Source organism: Alosa alosa, chromosome 13 (assembly GCF_017589495.1).
Source record: "Alosa alosa isolate M-15738 ecotype Scorff River chromosome 13, AALO_Geno_1.1, whole genome shotgun sequence".
Classification (NCBI taxonomy): domain Eukaryota; kingdom Metazoa; phylum Chordata; class Actinopteri; order Clupeiformes; family Clupeidae; genus Alosa; species Alosa alosa.
Genome location: NC_063201.1, coordinates 25,398,058 through 25,422,042, shown reverse-complemented (window position 1 = coordinate 25,422,042; position 23,985 = coordinate 25,398,058). Strand labels below are relative to the sequence as shown.

Below are 23,985 nucleotides of genomic sequence, written 5' to 3'. Positions count from 1 at the left end.
GGTTATCACTAAATTAAAATGCTCTCAATTCACCTTCTTAATTCCAGAAATGCTAATTGTTATCTTTGATGACTATTGACCGGCTAAAAAGCTATCATGAAAAGTAAATAAAGGAAGAGGTATTTGAAGGATAGTTAGAATAATGATTATTATATTATGACTAGGGAGAGGTATTTGAAGGATGTGAAATATTGTGAACTTGGCTGTTTGTGTCTAACTGTGTCATCCCTTTTATTGCCCAGCTAATGTGTGTCGTGTCGTCTTTTGTTTAACAGGACACAGGGACCCTCTCGTCCACTACCTCGGTGTCGGACTCGGGGGCGTCCAACTCGGAGCTGTCTGCTGGGAGCTCGTCTGGAGATGGAGACCAGACCCCCAGCCCCATCTACAAGAACCAGCAGCTCTCGCCCTCAGCCCAGGCTGGCCCTTCCTCCTCCAAACACAGCCCTTCCGCCTCCTCCGACGCCCCCCCTCAGAGGAAGCCCCCGGCGTACTCCCGCCAGTTCTCTGCCCCACACCTCCAGCAGCCGCAGAGGTCACCTGGGGGGCTCTCCAAGCCCACCGCTCAGCCTCCCAACCCACCACACTCCCAGCTCCTGCACTCGCGCTCCGAGAGCTCCCCTCTGGCCCAGGTCCGTGCCTTCCAGCCCACTCGCCCCAAAGTGCCCCCCAAGCCCCTGGACCTGGCCCCGCAGCGGGCGCCGCTCTCCAGGGCTGACCGGCAGGACTACTCCCGGCGCTCCCTGGACGCGGGCCGCGTCCGCCGCATGATGAGCCAGCCGCAGGGCAACCCGTCGGGCCTGTCCCGGGCCTATTCCGAACGGGTCGCCGGCACCTCTGACCTGCTGGCCCGCTACCACGCGGCCAGAGCGGCCGGGCTGCCCTTGCCGCCTCCTCCACCGCTGCAGCAGCAGCAGCAGCCGCCCCCTCCTGCCTACATCCGCCCGGTGCCGTCCTCCTCCGAGGACCCAGGCGTGGTGGAGAACTTCTATTACGAGATCGCGGCCCCCGAGCACCCGCAGGCTCCCCCGAGCTACGCTCGCCACAGCTACATGAACATGCGGCTGGACGTGGAGGGGAACTACCGGCCGGCGCCCAACGACCCAGCACTGAACCAGAGGACAGTGTCTAGAGGACACCACCACCACCACCACCACCCTCAGGCCCCCAGCGGCGGTGGTCCCGGCGGACGGGCACCACAGCTGTGGTCAGCGGAAGCCACCCGGGCGTGGGCCGCAGCGCACTCCCACTCCTACTCCTTCTCCCACGGGCACTCGCACCAGCAGCAGCAGCGGTCTGCTCTGGACGGGCATGGCCCGCGACTGCAGCGGCAGGCCTCGTCCTCGGTGCGGCTCCCTCGCAACGAGCTGCACCCCATCCCCCTCAGCCCCGCGGCCGCCGGGATCCCCCTGTCCGTGCACCAGCGCAGCTCCACGCGCTCCCAGGCGTCGGGCGACCTCGCCGCCTCCCAGCTGCACCCGTACTTCGAGAACGGCAAAGTGTGCTACCGTTACGTGGAGACCCCGAAAACGGAGGAGCCGCCGGCCGCCTCGGCCTCTTCTCAGCACGGCGTGGCCAAAGCGCTCCACCCGCAGACGACTCAGCCCTCCCCCACGCAGACTCCCAAACCACCCCCCTCCAAGGAGCACGCTCAGTCCCAGCCAGAGCCTGTTTACGTCAACTTCCCTTTCGCCAGTCCCCAGAATGCCGCAGCCGGCACCAAGGGCTGGTTAACCACCGACTTAGACGGCGACGCCTCTCAGGTGTCCGAACCTCTGGCCCCTCCTCCCGAGCCCCCGCCAGAGGAGGAGCAGGAGTCGCCACACCACGCCCCTCAGCAGGATGGCCCCTCCCACAACGTGGACAGTCCCTGCCACAGCGGCTTGGCACTGGACTCCCGCTCACTGGACATTCCACAGTCCGCCTCGTCGGAATTGGCGGCTGCCTCCCACTTCCGGAGCCGCTCGGATCCGCAGAATTCCAGCGGCGAGAAAAGCCAGGGTCCGAGTCAGTGCCTGAGCGGGAAGGAGATCGCCTCTCTGCTGATCGAGAAACTGGCGGAAGAGGAGAGCGAAGCGGCCGCTTGCACGGTCGCGTCGTCCTCGACCTCGTCCTCTCCGCGTGTCGAGCACCCGCCCAACCCGTATGCCGGTCAGCAGCAGGCCCAGCTGCAGCATCAGCAGCCTCCTCCGGCCTACAATGTCTACACTCCGGCGCCGACCCGCCATAGCTCGCTCCGGGATCCGTCAGCGGCCTTCCACCGCCAGGACCCCTTGCGCAGGTCCTCCGGGGGTCAGTACCGGCAGGCCTTCGACGTCATGCCGTCTGGCGACCAGGTCCTGAAGTACTACCGCAGTCAGGACTTCATGCCCGGCTCCCAGGGTGAGGCCCTGACCGCTAACCCCTACCCCCCACGGACTCACTATCCAGACGCGGCCTACCAACACCGCGGCCCCCAGGAGCTGCGCCCTCCATACCCGGGCTCCCCACACGCTGCCACGCCGCCCTCCGCAGCCTTCTCCAACCTGGCCCTGGGCACTCCACGAGGGTACGCCAACCAACCCGGGGGCTTCCAGTACAGCCAGTATCCGGTCCAGCCCAGTCCGCAGTACCCCCCGCGGCGGGATGTGGTGCTGGACCCGTCGCTCCGACCCCCTCCGACCTATCGCAACCAGAGGGGACTGGCCAGACAAGGCAGCCTGCCGGGACCCAATTGGACCATCCACACCGAGGGCCAAACCAGGAGCTACTGCTGAAGAGCAGTGAGGCTCACAAAAGCACACGAGCCACCAGGGGCCACAAGGGGGCACCAGAGGCCCATGGCAGGAGCTTCTGTTCTTCATCAAGACAAGAGCGAGACGGGTGTTCCAGGGGTAAAGGGAGCAGCTTTAGACAACGCATCAATGCCTACAGCACTACAGGGACTTGTCAGTGTTTGATTGTTTCAGGACTTGAGGATGTTAAGAAAGGCATTACGCACATATCCACCGAGTTGTGACATCTCACAAGATCGACAGCGATGACCTCCATCAGGAGGAGCCGGCATCATTTCATGAGGGTCCCCGTCCGTCCGTCCAGTCTCACCCTGTGACACCCACCCCCTTGCGCCTCTTTAATGTCCGATACCCCACACCCCACACTACCCTCCTGACCCCTCTCACTTGATCGGACCAATGAGAATGCAGATATGGCATGAACGATGAGGACAGATCAAAGAAAAGAACCGTTAAGTGGCTTAGATTTGAAAACATTCCAGAACAGACTGTGCTTGCCCAACAGGGGGCGTAGGAGAGGCGTGTAGCTGCTATGCTTTTTAGTGGAGTATCAGGTATTCCTGCACACCTAGGTTTTGTTGACTATATTTTTCAGGTGTAGGTGTCAATGGTTTTCGGTTAGCCTACTGTATCTCTCGCACACAATAGCACAGTGGAAATTGTACAGGGAAGTAAGTTTAGTATTTTATTTTCCTCGAGAAAACTGAAAAAATATTCTTTCAAAAGCTGCTGGTAATTTTAATGGACTTTCAAGGCTTTTTTAAACTATTTCTCCATGTGAATATTCGGCTTTGACATGTTTTCGGTAGTTTTGAGTTTTGTTAATTGCTTTTTACATTTTTAATTTATTTTGAGTTTTTCCATTGTGAAGTCATGTAATATAGTTTTCTTCTTCTTTTTTTTTTGGAAGAATGTGAATAAGTAGAATTAGTTTGTCTTCGTCCCTGAACAGTGTGGGAGTGTATGCACGCATTACTAGGTGTGTGTGTGTGTGTGTGTGTGTGTGTGTCTCCTAACAGCTTTATCTGCCTCGGTAAGCTACAAAAAGCACATTGTTAGGAAAAACACTGCCTTGTGTTAAAGAAGGTGATCAGTCTAAGGAGCACTCATGTTCCCCTCATGGTTCAACCAGTGTGTGTGTGTGTGTGTATGTGGGAGTGTGTGGGTGTTTGGGAAATGTTTCCTGATGTCGTGATCTAACTATACTCATCCTTCAAGGATGTTTTTCTTCTCTTGAACAGCCCCTGATAATAATCCGTTTTACAATCCAGTACGATCCCCAATGCATTGTGGTCTGTAATCAGCATGAATGTTTATCAATCGATGGATAGTAATTTTTTTTTATTCTTTACAATTCAATTGGAGTACAGTGTTTCTCCTTGGTCTGTGCATGAGCGTGAAAGTGGAGGATCTTATTTTTATTCTTCAATGGTACTGGTAAGAAGGTATGTTTTTTTTTTTAAGTAGCTTATAGCTACTTTCATCCAAACAAACCACTTGATCTCTATATGTAAGTGGTAAATAACAAGCAAGAAATGCCTGATGAATGAATGAGCGTCATAGAGGGACCCTGTCCATTAATAAGACTTATGAAGTACTGAAGTCCAGAGTCAGACATGGCACATGCATATTGTGCTTTCTTCCTTATTTATTGCTGTTTCCATCCATCACAACAGGTTAATTAATTGGTCTAAGAGATGAGCATTGCCAGCATAGACATATTTGAACAGTTGGTCATTTCTGCCCAGTGCTTAGCACTTCTACCCTACCCATAATATCCCTGTCATTTAGTTCCCCTCGAACAGCACTGGAAAATGAAGGGGCTGCATTGCAGTTTTGTTTGGGCGCAGGAAAAAAAATGCTAAGGATGAGAGAAGGAAATGCATAAAATTTGTATCGGGTGTTATTGAATGATGGCTAGATGTGGTAGCTTTTTTTTTACCACCCAGCAAGTCATTCAGTGCTTTTGGTGCCTTTCTGGTGGAACAATCAGTAATCTGGAAACTGAACCGTAAAAAAAAAACAGTTGTTGAGGCGTGGCTGTTATCTCATCTACAGCCTGTGAAAACACAAATGGATGAGAGCAGCTATATCTGGTCCCAGCACCAGAGAGCCCATGCCCTCGACTCCAGCACAACTGTTGTCTCTGAGAATACCTGTAGACGGAAGACAACGTTGCACACTTTTTTTGTACAATGTAACTAAACACCCCCCCAGTGGTCTTTGACTTGGGCTATTTGCTGTGATGGTCTGAAAGGTATACGGTAGAGCATGTATGGTATCTTAACATATTGTCGTGGTACAAAGTGAGCCTTGGTGTGTGTGTGTGTGTGAGACAGAGAGAAAGAGAGAGACTGCTTCCTCTTTTGGACTCATATCTATGCAGTGAACAGTGAAGTACATTGAAAAGTTCTTTCAAGTTAGAAACATCCTCCTTTAAAATGGCTATACTACCTGTGTGTGTGTGTGAACGAGAGAGAATGTGTTTCTGTTGGTGTGTATGTGTTGGTACATGAATGCACTGTAACCTGAACTTTCAGTCCAATGTTCTCCCTTCAGCCTTATAGCACTTTGCAAAAAGGCAGTTCATCTTATTTTGTAATATTTTCCAATGTGTGAATAAAAAGTTGATGGACACATCAATGACACAACCTTGTCATTGTTCCTTTTATTTTTTTATTTTCAATCTACTGCTTACCTGTTAACTATGACCTGACATAAAATGTATAGTTCAGTTTGTGTTGTATGATGAAATCGACAGTTTACCACCTGAAATCCTGTTCTTCTATTCTTAGTAGACGTGCTGCAGCAAATCCCTCTATCCCATAATGCGGACACTTAACTTTTTCCTCCATTGTTTGCTGTAATTTGAGTGGATGGAATTTTATTCGACACCCAACCGATACCAAGTCGTTTAACCTGTTTATCCAGTCCCAGCTGCCTGATCAGTGTACACCCAAAAGAAGTGGCACATGAAAACAAACATCATCCTGGTTTTCCACAAGTCAGGACACCGTTCCCGTGGTGTGTCCGCTTGTCACAAGCAAGGTGTGTTGTAATGGTGCTGGTGCTGGGTCACAGGAAACAAAGACTAATTACGGCATTCAAGTCATGAAACATGTCAAGATATTTTCAGAGATGTAATTTACGAAACATGCTTTTATTCATACAAATATATTAACTCATTTAATAATGGAGTTGAGTTGTTAAAAATATTTTTTTATTTTTTATTTAAACCTTTACTTTACCAGGAAGGTCCCATTGAGACACAGTGTCTCTTCTGACAGGGAGTCCTGGTCAAGATGGCAGCAATTATTTAAATTTGAAAGACAAAGAAAATACGACATGGGTACAGAGCATATTGTTGCAATATTGTTGAAATTGAGAACAAAATGTAGTGATGTACATATTAAAGGTACACTATGCAAGATATTCACCTTTATGAAGCGAATTTGATGGTAAACAAACTTACTTAAATAGACGAATCATTCACCTAGCATAGCTATACAGCATAGACATAGCGATTGGCTACCGAGAAAACCAGCCATGCAACTTCAAGACTGGCGGCCCGACAAATCTCGCGAGAATCGTGAAACATTACCTTGTCAGTAGATATAGCTCTTTGGAAATAGTTTTTGCCTGTTGTTAATCCTTCACCGCCACAAGAAAAGCATTTTCATTGTGTACAGGGGGGATAAGTCACGAGAAGTTTGCTATTTACAACAGCAGAGTAAAATATAGCTAGAAAAGCATTTCCTGAAGGAAATACAGTGCATGAAAATGCAAAAGTAGCATGTTAACTATGTTAACCATGTGACTTAGCTAACTTAGCATAACTGCTAAAAATGATTAGCTAACATGTTAGCATGTTAACTATGCTAACCATGTTACTTAGCTAATTATTTTTAGCAGTTTTGCTAACTATGCTAACTAGCATGATAACTATGCTAACCATGTTACTTAGCTAACTTAGCTAATCATTTTTAGCAGTTTTGTTAAAATGTTTAAAATTTTTAACAATGTTCTTAATTTAACTTAGCTAATCATTTTTAACAGTTTTGTTTAAAAATACTTAATAATGTTGCAATGCTATCTAACTAACTACAGTGGGTAGGAGTCATAGTTGATGATAAGTAACAGTTACAATGGCTGAACAGTTAAAAAGTTCAGTAGTTTAAAGGGTTGAATTGTTTAACAGTGAAATATTGTAGTGAGGACTTTTATTTTGAAACAGTTTTTGGCAGAGGAAGCAGTTGAACAGGATGTGTAGTCTTAATAGGGCCAGTTTGTATGCTTAAAGCCTGAGACTGGCAGTTGATCCAGGTGGCCCGAACACCTGCCATAGGATTCTAATTGCTTAACGGGACGTGTGTGATGTCATAATCATAATGTTAAGTCAATGGGGAAATTTTGATTAGTTTTTTAATTAATAGTTTAAAAAAGTATAAAAGTTACAAAGCTGAAAAATACATAGCACCCATGTCCCAAGTAAGACCTCACATAACATAGTTTGAATGAAGTTTCTCGTTAAACGGTTTAAGCTGCATTAACTGCGTTAGAAGAAGAAGAAGAAGAAGAACTAGAAAAGCATTTCCTGAAGGAAATACAGTGCATGAAAATGCAAAAAAATATGATGTAAAATATCATACAGAGTAAAAACAAACTATTGGTTGCTAGGTAGATGAGGTTTAATATAGTTGGAATGATTGAGCGGTTAAATAGGTGGATAATTTAAATGGTTAAATTATTTAGGTAGATAATTGACAGTTGGAATGGCTCTAATGTTTGCTAGCAGTTATAATAAGATAATAATGTTAACCAAGTTACTTAACTTAGTTAACTTAGCTAATGTTTTCATATTTAGTAGTTATGCTAGCTAGCGTCTTTAGCATGTTAAGTATGCTAACCATGTGACTTAGCTAACTTAGCTAATCATTTTTAGTAGTTTTGTTAATTATGCTAGCATGCTAACATGTATAACTATGTTAACCATGTTACTTAGCTAACTTAGCTAATCATTTTTTAGCAGTTTTTATGTTAACTAACATGCTAACATGCTAACTATGCTTAACCATGTTACTTAGCTAATCATTTTTAGCAGTTTTTTAAAAATTTTTAACAATGTTAGCAATGCTAACCATGCTAACTAACTACAGTGGGTAGGATTCATAGTTGATGACAAGTAACAGTTACAATGGCTGAACAGTTAAAAAGTTCAGTAGTTTAAAGGGTTGAATTGTTTAACAGTGAAATATTGTTGTGAGGACTTTTATTTTGAAACAGTTTTGGCAGAGGAAGCAGTTGAACAGGATGTGTAGTCTTAATAGGGCCAGTTTGTATGCTTAAAGCCTGAGACTGGCAGTTGATCCAGGTGGCCTGAACACCTGCCATAGGATTCTAATTGCTTAACGGCCGATTGTGATGTCATAATCATAATGTTAAGTCAATGGGGAAATTTTGATTAGTTTTTTTAATTAATAGTTTAAAAGTATAAAAGTTACAAAGATGAAAAATACAAAGCCCCATGTCCCAAGTAAGACCTACGCAACATAGTTTGAATGAAGTTTCTAACGTTAAACGGTTTAAGCTGCATTAACTGCGTTAGAAGAAGAAGAAGAAGAAGAACTAGAAAAGCATTTCCTGAAGGAAATACAGTGCATGAAAATGCAAAAAATATGATGTAAAATATCATACAGAGTAAAAACAAACTATTGGTTGCTAGGTAGATGAGGTTTAATATAGTTGGAATGATTGAACGGTTAAATAGGTGGATAATTTAAATGGTTAAATTATTTAGGTAGATAATTGACAGTTGGAATGGCTCTAATGTTTGCTAGCAGTTATAATAAGATAATAATGTTAACCAAGTTACTTAACTTAGTTAACTTAGCTAATGTTTTCATATTTAGTAGTTATGCTAACTAGCATGCTAACATGTTAAGTATGCTAACCATGTGACTTAGCTAACTTAGCTAATCATTTTTAGTAGGTATGTTAACTATTCTAACTAGCATGCTAACATGTAAACTATGTTAACCATGTTACTTAGCTAACTTAGCTAATCATTTTTAGCAGTTATGCTAACTAACATGCTAGCATGCTAACTATGCTAACCATGTTACTTAGCTAATCATTTTTAGCAGTTTTGTAAAAATGCTAACAATGCTAACAATGCTAACATGCTAACCATGCTAACTAGCTACAGTGGGTAGGATTCATAGTTGATGACAAGTAAGTTACAATGGCTGAACAGTTAAAAAGTTCAGTAGTTTAAAGGGTTAAATTGTTTAACAGTGAAATATTGTTGTGAGGACTTTTATTTTGAAACAGTTTTTGGCAGAGGAAGCAGTTGAACAGGATGTGTAGTCTTAATAGGGCCAGTTTGTATGCTTAAAGCCTGAGACTGGCAGTTGATCCAGGTGGCCTGAACACCTGCCATAGGATTCTAATTGCTTAACGGCCGTATTGTGATGTCATAATCATAATGTTAAGTCAATGGGGAAATTTTGATTAGTTTTAATTAATAGTTTAAAAGTATAAAAGTTACAAAGATGAAAAATACAAAGCCCACATGTCCTAAGTAAGACCTACGCAACATAGTTTGAATGAAGTTTCTACGTTAAACGGTTTAAGCTGCATTAACTGCGTTACAGTAATAACAGTACAGTGCATTTTCATGCACTGTAATAAGAAGCCTAGGAAGAACAGTACAGTGCATTTTCATGCACTGTAATAATAAAATGCCTTGGAATAACAGTACAGTGCATTTTCATGCACTGTAATAAGAAATTTTGGAAGAACAGTATAGTGCATTTTCATGCACTATAATAAGAAGCCTAGGAAGAACAGTACAGTGCATTTTCATGCACTGTAAATATATTGCGACTCTGAGGGAGCTCTACAGTCGCCAAAAAATACCTAAACCTGCATGGTGTACCTTTTTAAATAGAACAGAATGAATTGAAATTATAACAGATAAAGCAAATCTGAAATCAAGGTATTCAAACATTGTTGGCATCTGGCAAGTTGGTTCTTTTTTTGTTTTTCAAAAGAAATGTAAAATACAAATACCATAACAAGAGATATACAGATGAAGATATGTGTTCCTTGCGTAGTATGCCGGTATATAGAAACCATCTGATGTGCTGTGGTTGCAGAAGAAATCCCTCTTCTTCAAATCTTTAGATAGTACCCCATGGTCAGCAGCATTAACCAGAACTAAAATGGACAACAGTCGGTTATAGTTTGAAATTCTATTCTATGTTCGAATTATAGGAATGTCACCCAATACAGCAAAGTATCATTTCAGAATAATAGTTAGGGAAAAAACATGAAAATTCATCATTCAGTTTTGACATGCAAAGATATGATTTGATTAACAGTGGTGATGCCATAGTTATTTTTTCTCAGGATACTCCTTCTTCCCTAACTGAAATTTCTACACATGATATATATCGTAAAACCACCAATTACCAACCCTTTCGTTTGAAAAATTCTAAAACAACAATGTTTTTTAATACTTTAAAATAACATTTGATAAATGAACCTTACATTTTTCAGTAGCCATTCAGTGAACAAAATCTGGTTTTGTTCTTACCGGGGCATTTACTGCCTGAAATATCCAATTTTGTTTACCACGCTCTGAGGTTAGTGCTGGGCTAGTGGGTGCCTATTTCCAACCTTTCTCACGGCACATCAACGGTTAGACCGTGAATTCTCGTCGCAAATCAAAATTCCACTGTAGCTCCAAGCGGTTTTGTACACGCAGCATTATAACACTGTTTACAGCTCTTCGAGTCAAAGGTAAAATGTAATTTTTGGTACATAGCTAATTCAGATACACTTATGGTGTGGGTGCTTGCGTTTCTTTAGAAATCCGTTGTCTTGGTTTGTATAGAAATTAATATTAAGTGACACATACACGTAAGAGGTTGGAAATACAGGACGGTTGGTAATAGGTGACGTTCCTAACCTTCCTAACGATCACCTTTACTGTATGAGCAAAGTTCCTAATGTAAATGTAAAACTTTACCTAGCATCTCTACTCATGTTTTTAGATTAAAACGGATCTGATATTTTTTCGTATGGAAAGTGTGACAATTAACAAGTCAAGAAAACTCACCATGAACATGAGGACCGAGAAGCCGTACCAGCTCACAGCCCAGGTGTACCGACTAAACACCGACTCAATGTGATCAAAACAGCCCTGGGGAATAAACGGTCCTTTCATTTACTTCAGTAATCAACAGGAAACATTGCTCCTACTCCTAACATGGCCACCACACTAATAAAGCACAGACCAGCAGAAACATATTGGAAATAGTAGGGATGACTGTCTCAGAAGATATTTACAGATTGGTTCATTAAGCTGAGACACAACATGATGACATTTCAATGGCTGATAATAGAGCCGCTGTATCAATGACAATACAGTCAGGTAGCTTGAATGTTCCAAGAACACATCCTCTCCTGGGATTCACATCAAATGTGTTGACCTGTATGAATAAGCAATAATAACTTATAATAACTAATTGTCTTATTTATTGAAACTACATGTGTGCCAAAGGAAGACCTGTTCTGTTGCACTGTGATCTACCTAATGTGACGCACTGTTATCTGCCTGTGTAAAATGTGACGCACTATGATCTGCCTGTGAAAAATGTGACGCACTGTAATTTGCCTGTGTGAAATGTGACTCACTGTGATCTACCTGTGTAAAATGTGACTCACTGTGATCTGCCTGTGTGAAATGTGACGCACTGTGATTTACCTGTGTAAAATGTGACTCACTGTGATCTGCCTGTGTAAAATGTGATGCCGTAACCCACCTTGGTGAAGAGGGTGCTGGCCAGCCCTGCCTTGCAGCCCTCCACGTCTGCCACCTCAAAACTGCTGAGTCTCTTGCAGCACTGCTGGGGCCATGGGTACGTCGTGCCGTATGTCATCCTAAATGTGGAATTATAATCTATCCAATCCTGTGGACGGTCTGCTCCACAGCATTCAACCTGAAGATGGGGAAGACGTAAGAAGACAATGTTTAGAGTTCATCTTCACCTGTGTTGCAGTATTTAAACAAGCAGAAGGAACATTTCAGACAGCCATCATCATGCTCTCATATAAATATTATTATCATTATTAGTAATGGCTTTGTAGATGCATTCAGCTCAACTGCTGAAGTGGTCCAGCTGAGGTTGCAAGAATGTGTTTATCACAGCATATATGTACAGTGTTCTCCAACAACAGATCTGTTGCGTATTTCTCAGGAAAGAAGAATTTTCAGTACTGACGTAAGAAGTTTCATTGTTAGGTACCTAGCTGTAAGAAAAAGCAGAGTGCAGGGTGCACCCATCCAACAAATTTGGCGGGTGCTAGATCAAAACTTAACTGAAGGTAAAATTTTAAAGAAAGGATCTGCACACTGTGTTAGATGTTCCCAGAAACTTTCAAGAAACAACGTAACTGTACCTAGCTCTAACAATCATTTAATAATGGTCACTGAAGACTTGACATATGACCTGGGGTCCTTCACTGCAGTGCATTCAGTTGACTAATTTCTCCTGACGAGTTGAGATTGCCCTGATTCCATGTTTCCCACACACCACTATGGTAAACCGGTTCTTTTACTGGCACCCAACAACTAGGCAAGCTGTGGCAAGTCAGCACAGAAAAAGACACATGGTGCTGTAGCAGCTTGGAGTGGTGAGGGTGGATGTGGGTGTGGACATGACATCCATGACAAGTCACATCAAAATCAAGAGGTTTCGGTCAACAAGTAAAATGTAAAAACCTTATCTATTCAAGAGGCCCTGGATCGTCAAGTGACGTGACTGCTCACCTCACGCATCATCCTGTTCCAGGTCACTGTGATCTGTTGTCCTGCAAAGCTGTCATCAGCGTAATATTTCAGCATCTGTTTCTTCACTAGGTTGCTGTTGCCCACCAGCTAGGATCAAATGGAAGAAATGAAAACATCAAATGAGGTGGCCTGATGATACAGTACATCTACTTCTAAAGGCTCTAGATATCAAAACAGATACTCACATAGTCTCTGTGGGTTGCTGCTGTGATGCAGGATGCACATTCAAAGATGAAGATTATAAACATCAATATCAGGTACTGTCAGACAAAGAAAATTCATCACTGAGGTTATTTGAAAGATGGTTACACAATTGACATAAAGTGTATCAGCCCTAATTTGAATGGGCAAAGTGCAAAGTCTTGCAGACTGCTTGTTGACAGACTGTTCTTGCTCTTTGTCTGTCCTTTAAATTAGGGTCCTGTGTGTTCTTTCCCTAGCACTGAAGAGGAGCATAGTCTAACACACGCTACATGTCTTATTCATCTCCATTATATGGTCTTACCAGCAGGACGAGTAGACGGCTGCTCTTCACTACGGCCAAGATGCCAAAGACAGTAGTGCAGAAGAAAGCGAAGCCCGTGAAAATTGCTATCCAAGCTCCGGCAAAGATATCGTCCTTTCCAGAGACCCCTGATATGGGATACAACTCATATCCATCCACTGCCACCCAAATGGCCAGGGCAAAAAGAGCCAGGCTTGCTGCCTGTTGGGGGAAATACCATTGATTAATAACAGCAACTCAGAGTAATTGTTAAGGTAAGCTTTAGAAATTACAAAAAATACAATTTTATAAATATAGTTATGCATACCTTTACAAAAACTATGCGTTACACTAGAGTATTGAACTTTACTGTTTTTTTTTCATGCAGAAATACAATATTTTTGACAGGAAAACTCTATTGTAGGCCTTTTGCATTGTACTTCAGAAAAACAGCTGGAACTGCCGTTTTTGTACCTTTACTTTTGTAAGGGTAGGAGAAACGTCAAGATGTCATGCAGGGAAACTTACTGCCCCAAACGTATTTAGAAGAATGAGAAAGATCATGAAACAAGTTCCTCCATCCGCCATGGTGATAATGTGTGAACCTCAACTGCTCCTGCTGTCTATGGACAAAGTAGGCTAAAGGCAAGGACATTATTTGATACAGCATTAGCATACTTAATACTGTCAAAAATGCAGACCCACGCCAGTAACCTTAGGTCACCATGTTAGAAACAACAACCCGGTCTAACAGATCCCAACTGTTCGTAATATTTGCCAGAACTATGAGCGAATGTCGCAAAACAAGAGTTTAGTCTGTTCACTATAATCCCCACAAGTTAAGAAAGTGATAAACGAAATTTAACAAAGTCCTTACCTGCTCACACAACTCCCCGGGACCGCACCTGTCGCTCCCGTTACACTCACTTCTTGCAGGGACTTGCTCCAGTGAAGTGAAGCTGTGGTGACGTCAGTGTCCCCATCCTTTCAGTCAGAGGGAAAAAAGAATATCGACAAAAGTATGCATAGTGGCCTTTTTTAACAACAAATTGTCAAATGAATAGTACATTTAAATAGCTTAGCCATTGATCATGTGATTGTTGTGATGATCTACTTTTAAAAAATCTGAAAGAAGAAACAGTCCTTAAGCTAATGAAGCCGTCAATTTGGATCTTCATGACAACCACACTGCAGTCTGATATTAATCATGGAACCAGTAGCGTGCGGTGACCATACATTTTGGTAGGGCAGAAAGTCTGACTTTTTTTAATAGCCTATCATTTTGGGCTACATTAAAATTACATATTTTACAGGACTTTGCGGTATGCTTAAATCACGTCACAGTCAGAATTCACCATATTCACACGGCGGCCATCTTGTTTTGACGTCATACTCAGGGTGGGAAGTTCGAGTTCTGTACGGTTGTGTGTGTTGTGGATTGTATCAGTTACGAATATGTCTGCTGTGTGCCTGGGTGTAATTCCCAGAGGTGGGACCAAGTCACTGTTTGGCAAGTCACAAGTAAGTCCCAAGTCTTAGCACTCAAGTCCAAGTCAAGTCCCAAGTAAATACAGAGAAGGGCAAGTCGAGTCCAAGTCCAAGTCTCATCAAAGCCAAGTCGAGTCCAAGTCCAAGTCCCAATCTTTTTCAAGTCCTGAACAAGTCATCAGGTACTCTTCACTTAATAATGGCATTATTAGACTATCGATCATAATTTTAACACTTCCATCTAATCCACAGATTTTTTATAAATACAGATTAAAATATGTTCAATGTTTCTGTCTTGAAATCTTTTACGATATATGCATGCGCATACAATATACACATGTGCATACCTAAATAATCTGTACAAAACGGATAGCTACATGACAAATAAAAATATTGTTTTTCCAAATTTCGGAGCCCACTGTAAGGATGAGTAATAATTTGACTGATGGCATTTCACTGCGCTAGGCCACAGATTTGCCTGCAAACAATTTATTAGGCTGTCTGCCAGTGGCGACTCATAAGGGAAGCCAAGGTCAACACTTTTATATCATTTAAAAGATAATAATGACACAGTAATTTTGTTTTAAAGTATTCATTTCTTAAGAAATACTGCACATGTGATGCTGTTTATCTCATTTGTAAATGGTGCACTGTCACTTTAAGCCCATTGTGTGCCACTGTCCACACATTCTCATAATGATCTTTTTTACCAGCTCCATTCCTATGGCTAGTCCACAAACTCAAACATTGTTTGTGCCACATGAATAGCACAATATTAACAATGATAAGCATTATATTAAGTTGGCACAAACAGCTTTCATTCCTTTGGAAATAGATGCATGTATGACATGATGCTTGCTTGACATTTTCTGTTTGCAATTAAATGTGAATTATGAGCCTGGTAGCCAGTAGCCACCTAGCTAGCTGAGTGGAATGCGTTTCAATCGGCATATCAATGTGCTTCATGTAAACAAATTATTGAATAGGCCTACTTCAAGACTCACCATTTCCATTAAACAAAGGCAAAGACAACTCTTCATATTCTTGTCCACTTTCCAAATCACAGTGAGTGCAGCCTATGTCATAGTGACCTGGATCTCATAGTTTATAACAGTAGTGAGAACCGGATAAATCCGCAATTTCCCCTAATCTCGTATTTGTTGCCTTCATGATTTCCTTTTATACGTTTCTTATATTTAAAAGAAAATATCAATCATCATCAACAATGACAAGCCAGCTGGAACCTGCCACTCGTTTTCTCTCCCTCTCGTGCGTGCTTAGATGGGGTTCTCAATTAAATGGAGTAGGCTAGCATAAGTTCAAGTTGGATCTTAATGGAGAGGACTCGAAAAGTATCATCTTTATGTAACATGCTGTTGGTGCGTTTTGACATTGTAAACGTTCTCTAACAAGAGTGCAAATCAGTTTGCAGTAAAGCTACTAGTTATTAGCTAAATGTTGGTCGTTTCTCTGTCTCTTGGTGCCCTACACACAGTGCGTAACGCATGTGGGGGTAGCGGCAGCACTGAACTGTGCTCTGGACTGGCCGCTTGTCTCCGCTATTTTTTTTTTTTTTTTTTTAGTCGCGGAGGGAAAACATCTCTGGGGTGACTGGTCCACGATCAGGAAATTAAGTTTTTGACTCGAGACATGTCAAGTCGTCACAAGTCAAAGAGGCAAAGTCCGAGTCAAGTCTCGAGTGAATAGTATTCAAGTCCAAGTCGAGTCGCAAGTCATGCCGAATTTTATCAAGTCAAGTCTGAAGTCATTAAAATCATGACTCGAGTCTGACTCGAGTCCAAGTCATGTGACTCGAGTCCACATGTCTGGTAATTCCTATTACAAAAGACGGGAAAAAGACAAAACACGTTCGTTCCACCGGTTCCTGACAGACACCAGATTGAAGGGAGAATGGATTTCAAAAATTAGAAGAGGCATCGGTACATTTTCCCAGGTAAGTGCATAATTATCTAGCAAGCCAACCGGTTAGCTTAACCCCAGCCTAATGTTAGTTATAAAGATAGCCACTGTGTAACGTTATCATGCTACTTGTTAAATCAAACGCAAACATGATGTCGTTTTATTTATGTATGGTAACGTTACGATGATGCCTTGATAGAAATGCCACGTCTCAAGCAGTAAGCTTGTCTTTTGCTGACTTCAGGGAAAGCCCTGGTCACTGTATGTAGGCTAACTGCAGCTAACGGGCAGGCTGTTTGTTGTTCGTGGAGATTAACGTTACGTCCAACACAAAAGTTTGTGCCAAACATTTCACTGAGCAGTGTTTTGTGCACCATGATGAGGCTGGAAAAACGTGCCTCCTGCCAGGAAGTGTCCTGTTCGCTTGGACAAAAACGACTCATAAAAGACCAATGCGAAATAGAGGGAGAGGTGTCAGTTAGTGAAAATTGTTTCACACGTCTCCTAATGTCATGTTTAACCTAGGTCTGTCACAAAGAGTTGATTTATTCAGTTGTGCAAGAACTAATGTTTTATTATTACATACACAGCAATGAACCTGCTGGAGAGACAGAAGATGCCAGTGTAAGCTTAGACCTGGCTGGAGTTGACGCTGGGTAAGACACTTAGGAAATACTTTATATGTCCAGCTTGCAAAATATCACACAGCTGCTGCATAAGACATAGGCTATGTGTAGCAGCAGGGTATAACATGTAATCTCCATTAATGAAACAAATTCACTGTAGTAGGTTACATGGTATACTATACAACTTGCGTGATACACATGCAGTTGGAACTGAACGTTTTTGATTTGTTATTGTCTCCTATAGTGCAGACCAAGTTGTTAAGCCAGCACCCCACTCTGACCATGACTATGCTGAACTCTCGGTCACTGGAAGAGCAGCTAGAAGCAGCACGGAAGGAGATTGCCCGCCTTACGCAGGAGAATACCATCCTCAAGGCATCCTGTTTCAGCTTGAAGCAAAAATGATTAAAAGTTCTTGACATTCTACACTGGATTTCGGGTGAATAATTATCCAACATGAAGTCTTTTTCTACAGTGTTACTATAGTACTTTCTACAGTATTAGCAATACTTTGGACACACTCATACAGGAATTTATTTTCCTTGTGCAATAACATTGTGCTGATCTCTGTATTGTACAGTAAAAAATAAAAGGTGTCGATTTTCTATTTTCTTCTATTCTATACTTATATATATATATATATATATTTTATAGGACTGAGACACAGATCATTGTTCTTGTCCCTTCAGCCAATGGCAGAGGGCATGTTTTTTTGCATCTTTTAGGCATGGAGTTATGTCAGTCATGACATTTCACATTCTTAACTGGAAATTAAATAAACTGAATAGATTATAAAGCAACACAATGTAGTTATTTTACTTGTAACGCATTTAAACTTTGGCTTTAATGTTGATGCTACATTAGCTTACAACATGGACATCAATAAGGTGAACACAGTAGCTACAGATGAAGAAATACATTTTTAATGATAAAGTTTGTGTACATAACAATGGGGATGTGGCCACTTCAGACAGCATCAAAGTGCACTCTCTCCAGATAGTAATCCTCCTGGCACATTACAAAAAAAAATTAAACCATTTTGCTCCTGTAAGAGCCATCTGTCCCATGACTTGTGAGTGATATTCATGGTCATGCTTGAAGGAAAATGTTCTATCCACTGTTCTTCTCAGGTATGAGCAGTTTGACTCTTGGTTTGGGCATTTGATTTCAAGTAGGCCATGGCCATAATCTTTTTTTACTTAAGTGTGACAACTAAGTCTTGTTGGATTTGACCTTGTTAATTTTTAAGAGTGACAGGTTTGGGCCCTAGGCCTAATTCTCAAGAAAGGATGTGCCAAGTTTGGGGTAAGGAGGTCTTACATTTGGTTAGGGGGACTGATTTGTATCCTAATTTAGAGTAATGAGCAAGAGTATACAGGAGGCCAACAAGGTGTGAGCAGTGCCTGAGACGTGCTTCACAGGCACAGCTGGTTTGTTGAATCCACTGATCAATTCAACCTGAAAAAAAAATTATATATATTTAAAACTAGTTCATGGTTAAGTATTTATGCAAAGCCTGTTGCTAAGACCACACACAAAGTGTTAAGTTCATCTTGGGAAAAAATATATAGTATGCTAATTTGACATCATTAGCCTGTACCCTGTAAGCTGGCTCATTTTTAAACATACTGGGGTATGCCTTCGCCCTGACCCTGACAATATTGGCATTAGTCCCACCCTCCTTAACCCTGACTGAAAGCAGAACATAACTTGCATTAGTAGACAACTTTGACTTTGTTAAATCTCCCTTGAAAATAAGCCAATAAAATGAAAGGATAAACAGGGAGATAAATAAGCTACGGCGTGGGTTGCACACAAAAAACATAAACTATAGCCTAGTTTGGTTAGGGAAGACAGCCTGACCGGGCTAACAGAGTATTCTACTGTGATACAAGAAGTTTACATCTTGAATCTGTCGGCAGTTTAAGGCTAACGATAACACTTAGAAGCTACGTTACCTAGAGCTCAAAATTCAATAGTATATCCACGTGAAACGGTCTCATGGCTACTAAAATGGCCGCCGTGTGAGTAGATCAGTAACCCATCAGTTAAGTTTGCACCATTCTCATCACGTTAAACCAGCGAAGCATAATATGGGTAAACAAAACTATTTTTTTTTGTGTGTTCTGTCTGGTCTGCTAACTATCTAATATTTTAAGTAGTTGGGTTTTATAACTGCAACTCAAGACAGTTGGGTGTTATGGATAATTGTCTGACCACTCGCTGTAGAAACTAGGCTATATTGATAGCTCATTCTGAATGCAGCAGCCTATGCCATACCTTTGAACACCGTTGCCTTCTGGTTTTTGCGCTGTCAAAAGATGCTATTAAATCCACTACAAGCTAGCTACTAAACCAAGGAAGACACCAGGGTTAGCTAACGTATCTTCTAATTTCAACCTCTCAAATAGTTTTTTTAAACAGAAACTCAACACGGTTAACAGGTGCAACACTACTCGCCATTTCTGCATCTTGAAATGAAACGATAGGCCTAATTTATAACTGGCGGAATAATTTGAGTAGGCTAGTTCTAGAATATGACCATGGGGCAGACTACTTTACGACCATACAGGCGTCTTTTAGCGCGGATTGCAATCCTTATTGAAGCCGCCAGGGTTATGCGATAATTTATTGAGGAATGCGATCGTCGAGGTGCCCTGCCCCAACATTGCATGACAGATTAAACTCAACGAGAATCGCCACCATCATCCAAAAGTTGATGTCAATAGACCAAAAATAGTTGGAAAGCCTACAGAAACTATAGATAATTAATGTGACAATCACATTATTAAAAGTAGACTTGGAGCAATGATTTACTGAGGAACTATTTTTTGTGGAGGATGCTTCAGGTAGTTCGCTGCCCCACCTGCCCATATGGACCGCACGCTCCTGCATGGAACACACATTAGTTTGCGAGTGTGGTGCCAATATGTAAGCTAGACCTACGGAATAAGTAGCCCTATGATTAGACGCTCTTTTTCATGGAGCTGTATATTGGGGCCATACGGCATAGAGTCTAATCATGACATCTGCTGGACGGTTTTGGTTTTGTTGAAAATGGCATGTAATAGGTCTGCGTTATAACCAGGCTAATGTAGGCTAATATTGTTTAGTAGCCTACTCAGGTTTGGAACTGAGACAAGCACTATCATTTTATTTCATTTTCTGTTGGCCTATGAATATGAGATGTGTAACCCTATGTGTCTAACAATATTCTAGAAATACTGATGTTGGCTTAAATGCTTTTACACCTCAGGAATGATTTCTTGGTACTTACTCAGACTGCTGTTGGGTTAACACTGATGTTGACACTGGTGACTCACTTGGCAAACACACCTGATCCTTGACTTGACAGTGCAATACAGGACATTAGAATTATCATTTCAGTTCAGTCAGTCTGACACAATAGCACACATTGGACTTTGGAAGTTACTGACAGGATCATTTGGTTGATGTGAGTATTTTGCCTTACCCTTTAAAAAGTAATGTATAGAAATTGACCATTGTTCTGTGACTAACATTAAAGCCTGTCCATTGTAATGCAATAGTCTTTGTGTTTACAGGACAGTAGGCTAATAGTCCTCTGGTAATGATTATTTTCATCACATGTGAGTCTCTGGAAAGGCATAACATACCATAGACATGGTAAAATACAGTACTACAGTATGTCATTTGTTGTGTCCAAAATATGGAACTTACATACGAACTGCAAATAATTCCTCTGAAACTGGAGTTTTGATACTCTAATCTTGAAGAAATGCAGCTATTTTTTGTAAACAAAAATACCATAGACATAAGATGTTTATTGTTTTTATGGATTCGTACAGAGTGCACTTACCATTTCATGTAGGCCTATCTTTAATAATAAATAGTACCTTATATTATTTTGCATAGCGCTATGCAGGGGAAACTGAGTGAGGAGCACATTAAGCATGTGCTTGGGGCATGGAGAACGGCTCCACAGGTGGCTGGACTGCAGGACCAGCTGCTCGCAGTACTGGAGCTGTACGAGCACTTCCCACTGGACGTCGCCATCACTGGAGGCACACCTGAGGCCAACGCACGCCTAGCCAGAGTTGTCTGTGGACTACAGAACGAAGAGGACTGCCTCATAGACGAGGAGGAGGAGGAGGAAGATGATGAAGAGGAAGACGAAAGTGATGAGGCAGAGGAAGAACTAGACCAGAGAGAGATGTCGGATGTAGACACAGAACGTAAAGAAGTTAGCAAGAACGTGTGGAGAGCAGAGAATGGCCTCCCAGTGTTGTCTTATCCTTATATCCCCAATGTTCGCATATGGATCTTAAATGGGCCCTCTGCACCATACTCTGCTAGCCCTCCCAATGCTGGCTCACTCTATGACCTGCTGGTGGTCCTCACCTCAGAGCTGCACCAGGAGGACCACATGGCGTCTCTCATGGAGCTGCGTGAGAGGGACCAGCCACTGTACCTAGTTAGAGCAGAGGAGGCTACGGACCTGGTCAGCGAGGAGCTTAAAGGGCCGTGCAAGACCTGCGCTTGGGAGCGCATGAGAGAGCGTAAATTAGAAATGCAGCGCAGGAGGAAGGAAAGAGAGGCGACAGGGACACAGGTCAGCCAAGAACCAAACAGGCTAGTAGGCATGACGGAGATTGGTGAGCTTCTCCTCTCCGTGCTTCCAGACATGAGGAAGCAGGCTTTTTGTCAGTTTATACTAGATGCTTCCAAAGAACTCAGAGTGCCAAAAATACTGAGAAATAATGCTAAGTAAGTATTTCTGATAAATATTTTTGACATGTAATGTTTGTACAGATGGGAATATTGATAGCTAGTAAGATTTCTATAATTTGGGAGATTTACGACATGTATCACTCCCATTCCTCAGGTCTACAATCTTACCTGCCCTTGATACAGGGAAGGTAAAGAAGGAGGAAATAGAACAGATCTCTGCATTTCTGCCGTCCAAGGCTCTGACCAACCATCCTGCCAGGCTTCTGAGTATCCTGAATGCCATGGAGGACATCCGTCTGGATGTGGGAGTCCTGGGCACCACCGGCTGTGGAAGCTCCAGCTTCATCAATGCCCTCCTAGGGCTGAAGAGCGGAGATGAGGGAGCAGCACCAACAGGTGTCACTGAAACCACCCTCGAGCCTGTGGCATACCAATACCCACAATTCCCCAACGTGGTCCTCTGGGACCTCCCAGGGATGGGCAGGGTTGGTGGGTTCAACTCCCCCTTTCATCTGAAGCCCAGTGAGGCTGATCCCCTGACCACTGCGCTGCGTCCCTCCTGTGATGTCTACGTCCTTCTGTGTCCTGTCCGACTCAGCATGGACTGTGTGAGCTTGCTGCACCATATCTCAGCCACAGGAACACAGTGCTACCTGGTCCTGTCCAAGGCTGATCAGGTTGATGAGGAGAGAGTTAGTGAAGTAAAGAGGTGGAGTGAAGAGGTTTTGTCAAAGTTGGGTTACCAGCTGATGGTTTATGCCGTCTGTGCACTGCAGCCAGAGAGGATGGACTTTTGTAAACTGACAGAGACACTACATCTCTCCATATCCTGTCACAAGAGGAAGGCCATGGCCCAGCATGTTGCACAATTATTAGAGAAGGAAATCTTTAACAAGAAAACAGAGCTCTGTAAAACAATGTAATCATTTATAATTATTCCCAATTGCGATGTCATGTACAAGTCTCACCAAATTGTATTTAAAGAAATGTTTTGTTACATTTAAATATGGAAATCTTTCAAGCATCTTCCTAGTGGTTCATTTTATTGTTTCAGTTGTGCTACATTAATGTTCTAAATACATCCTTTTGATAACCTGATGACAAGTAGCCTACTTAACACACTGCCTGAAATGCTCTCTGCCTCTGCTGATTTAGAACACTGCCCAAGTAAACACAATGTCCTTGTGTCCACATCTCAGGAGAACCACACCCAAAAAAAAAGAAACAATTATCAGAGAAGGAAATCTTTAACAAGAAAACAGAGCTCTGTAAAACAATGTAATAATTTATAATTATTCCCAATTGCAATGTCATGTATAAGTCTCACCAAATTGTATTTAAAGAAATGTTTTGTTACATTTAAATATGGAAATCTTTCAAGCATCTTCCTAGTGGTTCATTTTATTGTTTCAGTTGTGCTACATTAATGTTCTAAATACATCCTTTTGATAACCTGATGACAAGTAGCCTACTTAACACACTGCCTGAAATGCTCTCTGCCTCTGCTGATTTAGAACACTGCCCAAGTAAACACAATGTCCTTGTGTCCACATCTCAGGAGAACCACACCCCAAAAAAGAAACAATTATCAGAGAAGGAAATCTTTAACAAGAAAACAGAGCTCTGTAAAACAATGTAATAATTTATAATTATTCCCAATTGCAATGTCATGTATAAGTCTCACCAAATTGTATTTAAAGAAATGTTTTGTTACATTTAAATATGGAAATCTTTCAAGCATCTTCCTAGTGGTTCATTTTATTGTTTCAGTTGTGCTACATTAATGTTCTAAATACATCCTTTTGATAACCTGATGACAAGTAGCCTACTTAACACACTGCCTGAAATGCTCTCTGCCTCTGCTGATTTAGAACACTGCCCAAGTAAACACAATGTCCTTGTGTCCACATCTCAGGAGAACCACACCCCAAAAAAGAAAAAGCCCTCAGAAACCATGAAATTAATTGTAGAATGTATTTATTGGCATCACAATTAGGTTACTGACAACATATAGGCATGTATGTAAATGTATGATGTAGGCTAATTAAATTCAATTAAAAAAAACTTTATTTATCCCCGAGGGGCAATTTTCTCTATGCAGGCATAGTGACATATAAGACATAACAC

General features: G+C 42.3%; 3 protein-coding genes across 10 annotated transcripts in view; 2 read left to right on the top strand and 1 right to left on the bottom strand.

The window, feature by feature from the left end:
* Window positions 1-5,422, top strand: part of arhgap33 (Rho GTPase activating protein 33) — a 32,913-nt gene extending 27,491 nt beyond the window's left edge. Inside the window, 1 exon segment of the mRNA XM_048260080.1 lies at window positions 276-5,422. Within this exon segment, the coding sequence (XP_048116037.1) occupies window positions 276-2,756 (2,481 nt within the window). The 3' untranslated portion in view covers window positions 2,757-5,422.
* Window positions 5,423-9,632: 4,210 nt separating this feature from the next.
* upk1a (uroplakin 1a) lies at window positions 9,633-14,638 on the bottom strand. Its single transcript, XM_048261900.1, has 8 exons — window positions 13,992-14,638; window positions 13,643-13,753; window positions 13,136-13,336; window positions 12,816-12,890; window positions 12,610-12,717; window positions 11,603-11,779; window positions 10,897-10,980; window positions 9,633-9,992 (listed from the first exon to the last, which is right to left on the bottom strand). Exons 2-8 carry the CDS (start codon window positions 13,700-13,702, stop codon window positions 9,948-9,950), a joined length of 750 nt encoding a protein of 249 aa, XP_048117857.1. The 5' UTR covers window positions 13,703-13,753; window positions 13,992-14,638; the 3' UTR covers window positions 9,633-9,947.
* Window positions 13,302-23,804, top strand: zmp:0000000951. Of its 8 annotated transcripts, none has more exons than XM_048261895.1 (4): window positions 13,357-13,389; window positions 20,405-20,602; window positions 21,043-21,894; window positions 22,013-23,804. In XM_048261895.1, exons 3-4 carry the CDS (start codon window positions 21,047-21,049, stop codon window positions 22,779-22,781), a joined length of 1,617 nt encoding a protein of 538 aa, XP_048117852.1. In that variant the 5' UTR covers window positions 13,357-13,389; window positions 20,405-20,602; window positions 21,043-21,046; the 3' UTR covers window positions 22,782-23,804. The 8 variants fall into 8 exon arrangements, with proteins under 8 accessions (XP_048117856.1, XP_048117852.1, XP_048117855.1 ...); XM_048261892.1 differs by lacking the exon at window positions 13,357-13,389 and adding an exon at window positions 19,154-19,245; XM_048261891.1 differs by lacking the exon at window positions 13,357-13,389 and adding an exon at window positions 19,266-19,520.
* The last annotated feature ends 181 nt before the right edge of the window (window positions 23,805-23,985 follow it).

Excerpts from the sequence above, each read along its gene's own strand:
- upk1a (XM_048261900.1), bottom strand. The coding sequence starts at position 13,702 with ATGGCGGATGGAGGAACTTGTTTCATGATCTTTCTCATTCTTCTAAAT. Across the intron at positions 11,780-12,609 it reads GGAACAGGATGATGCGTGAG|GTTGAATGCTGTGGAGCAGA; the intron begins GTGAGCAGTCAC and ends CCCCATCTTCAG. Across the intron at positions 9,993-10,896 it reads TCTCGGTCCTCATGTTCATG|TTCTGGTTAATGCTGCTGAC; the intron begins GTGAGTTTTCTT and ends TGTCCATTTTAG.
- zmp:0000000951 (XM_048261899.1), top strand. The coding sequence starts at position 21,047 with ATGCAGGGGAAACTGAGTGAGGAGCACATTAAGCATGTGCTTGGGGCA. Across the intron at positions 21,895-22,012 it reads ATACTGAGAAATAATGCTAA|GTCTACAATCTTACCTGCCC; the intron begins GTAAGTATTTCT and ends CCCATTCCTCAG.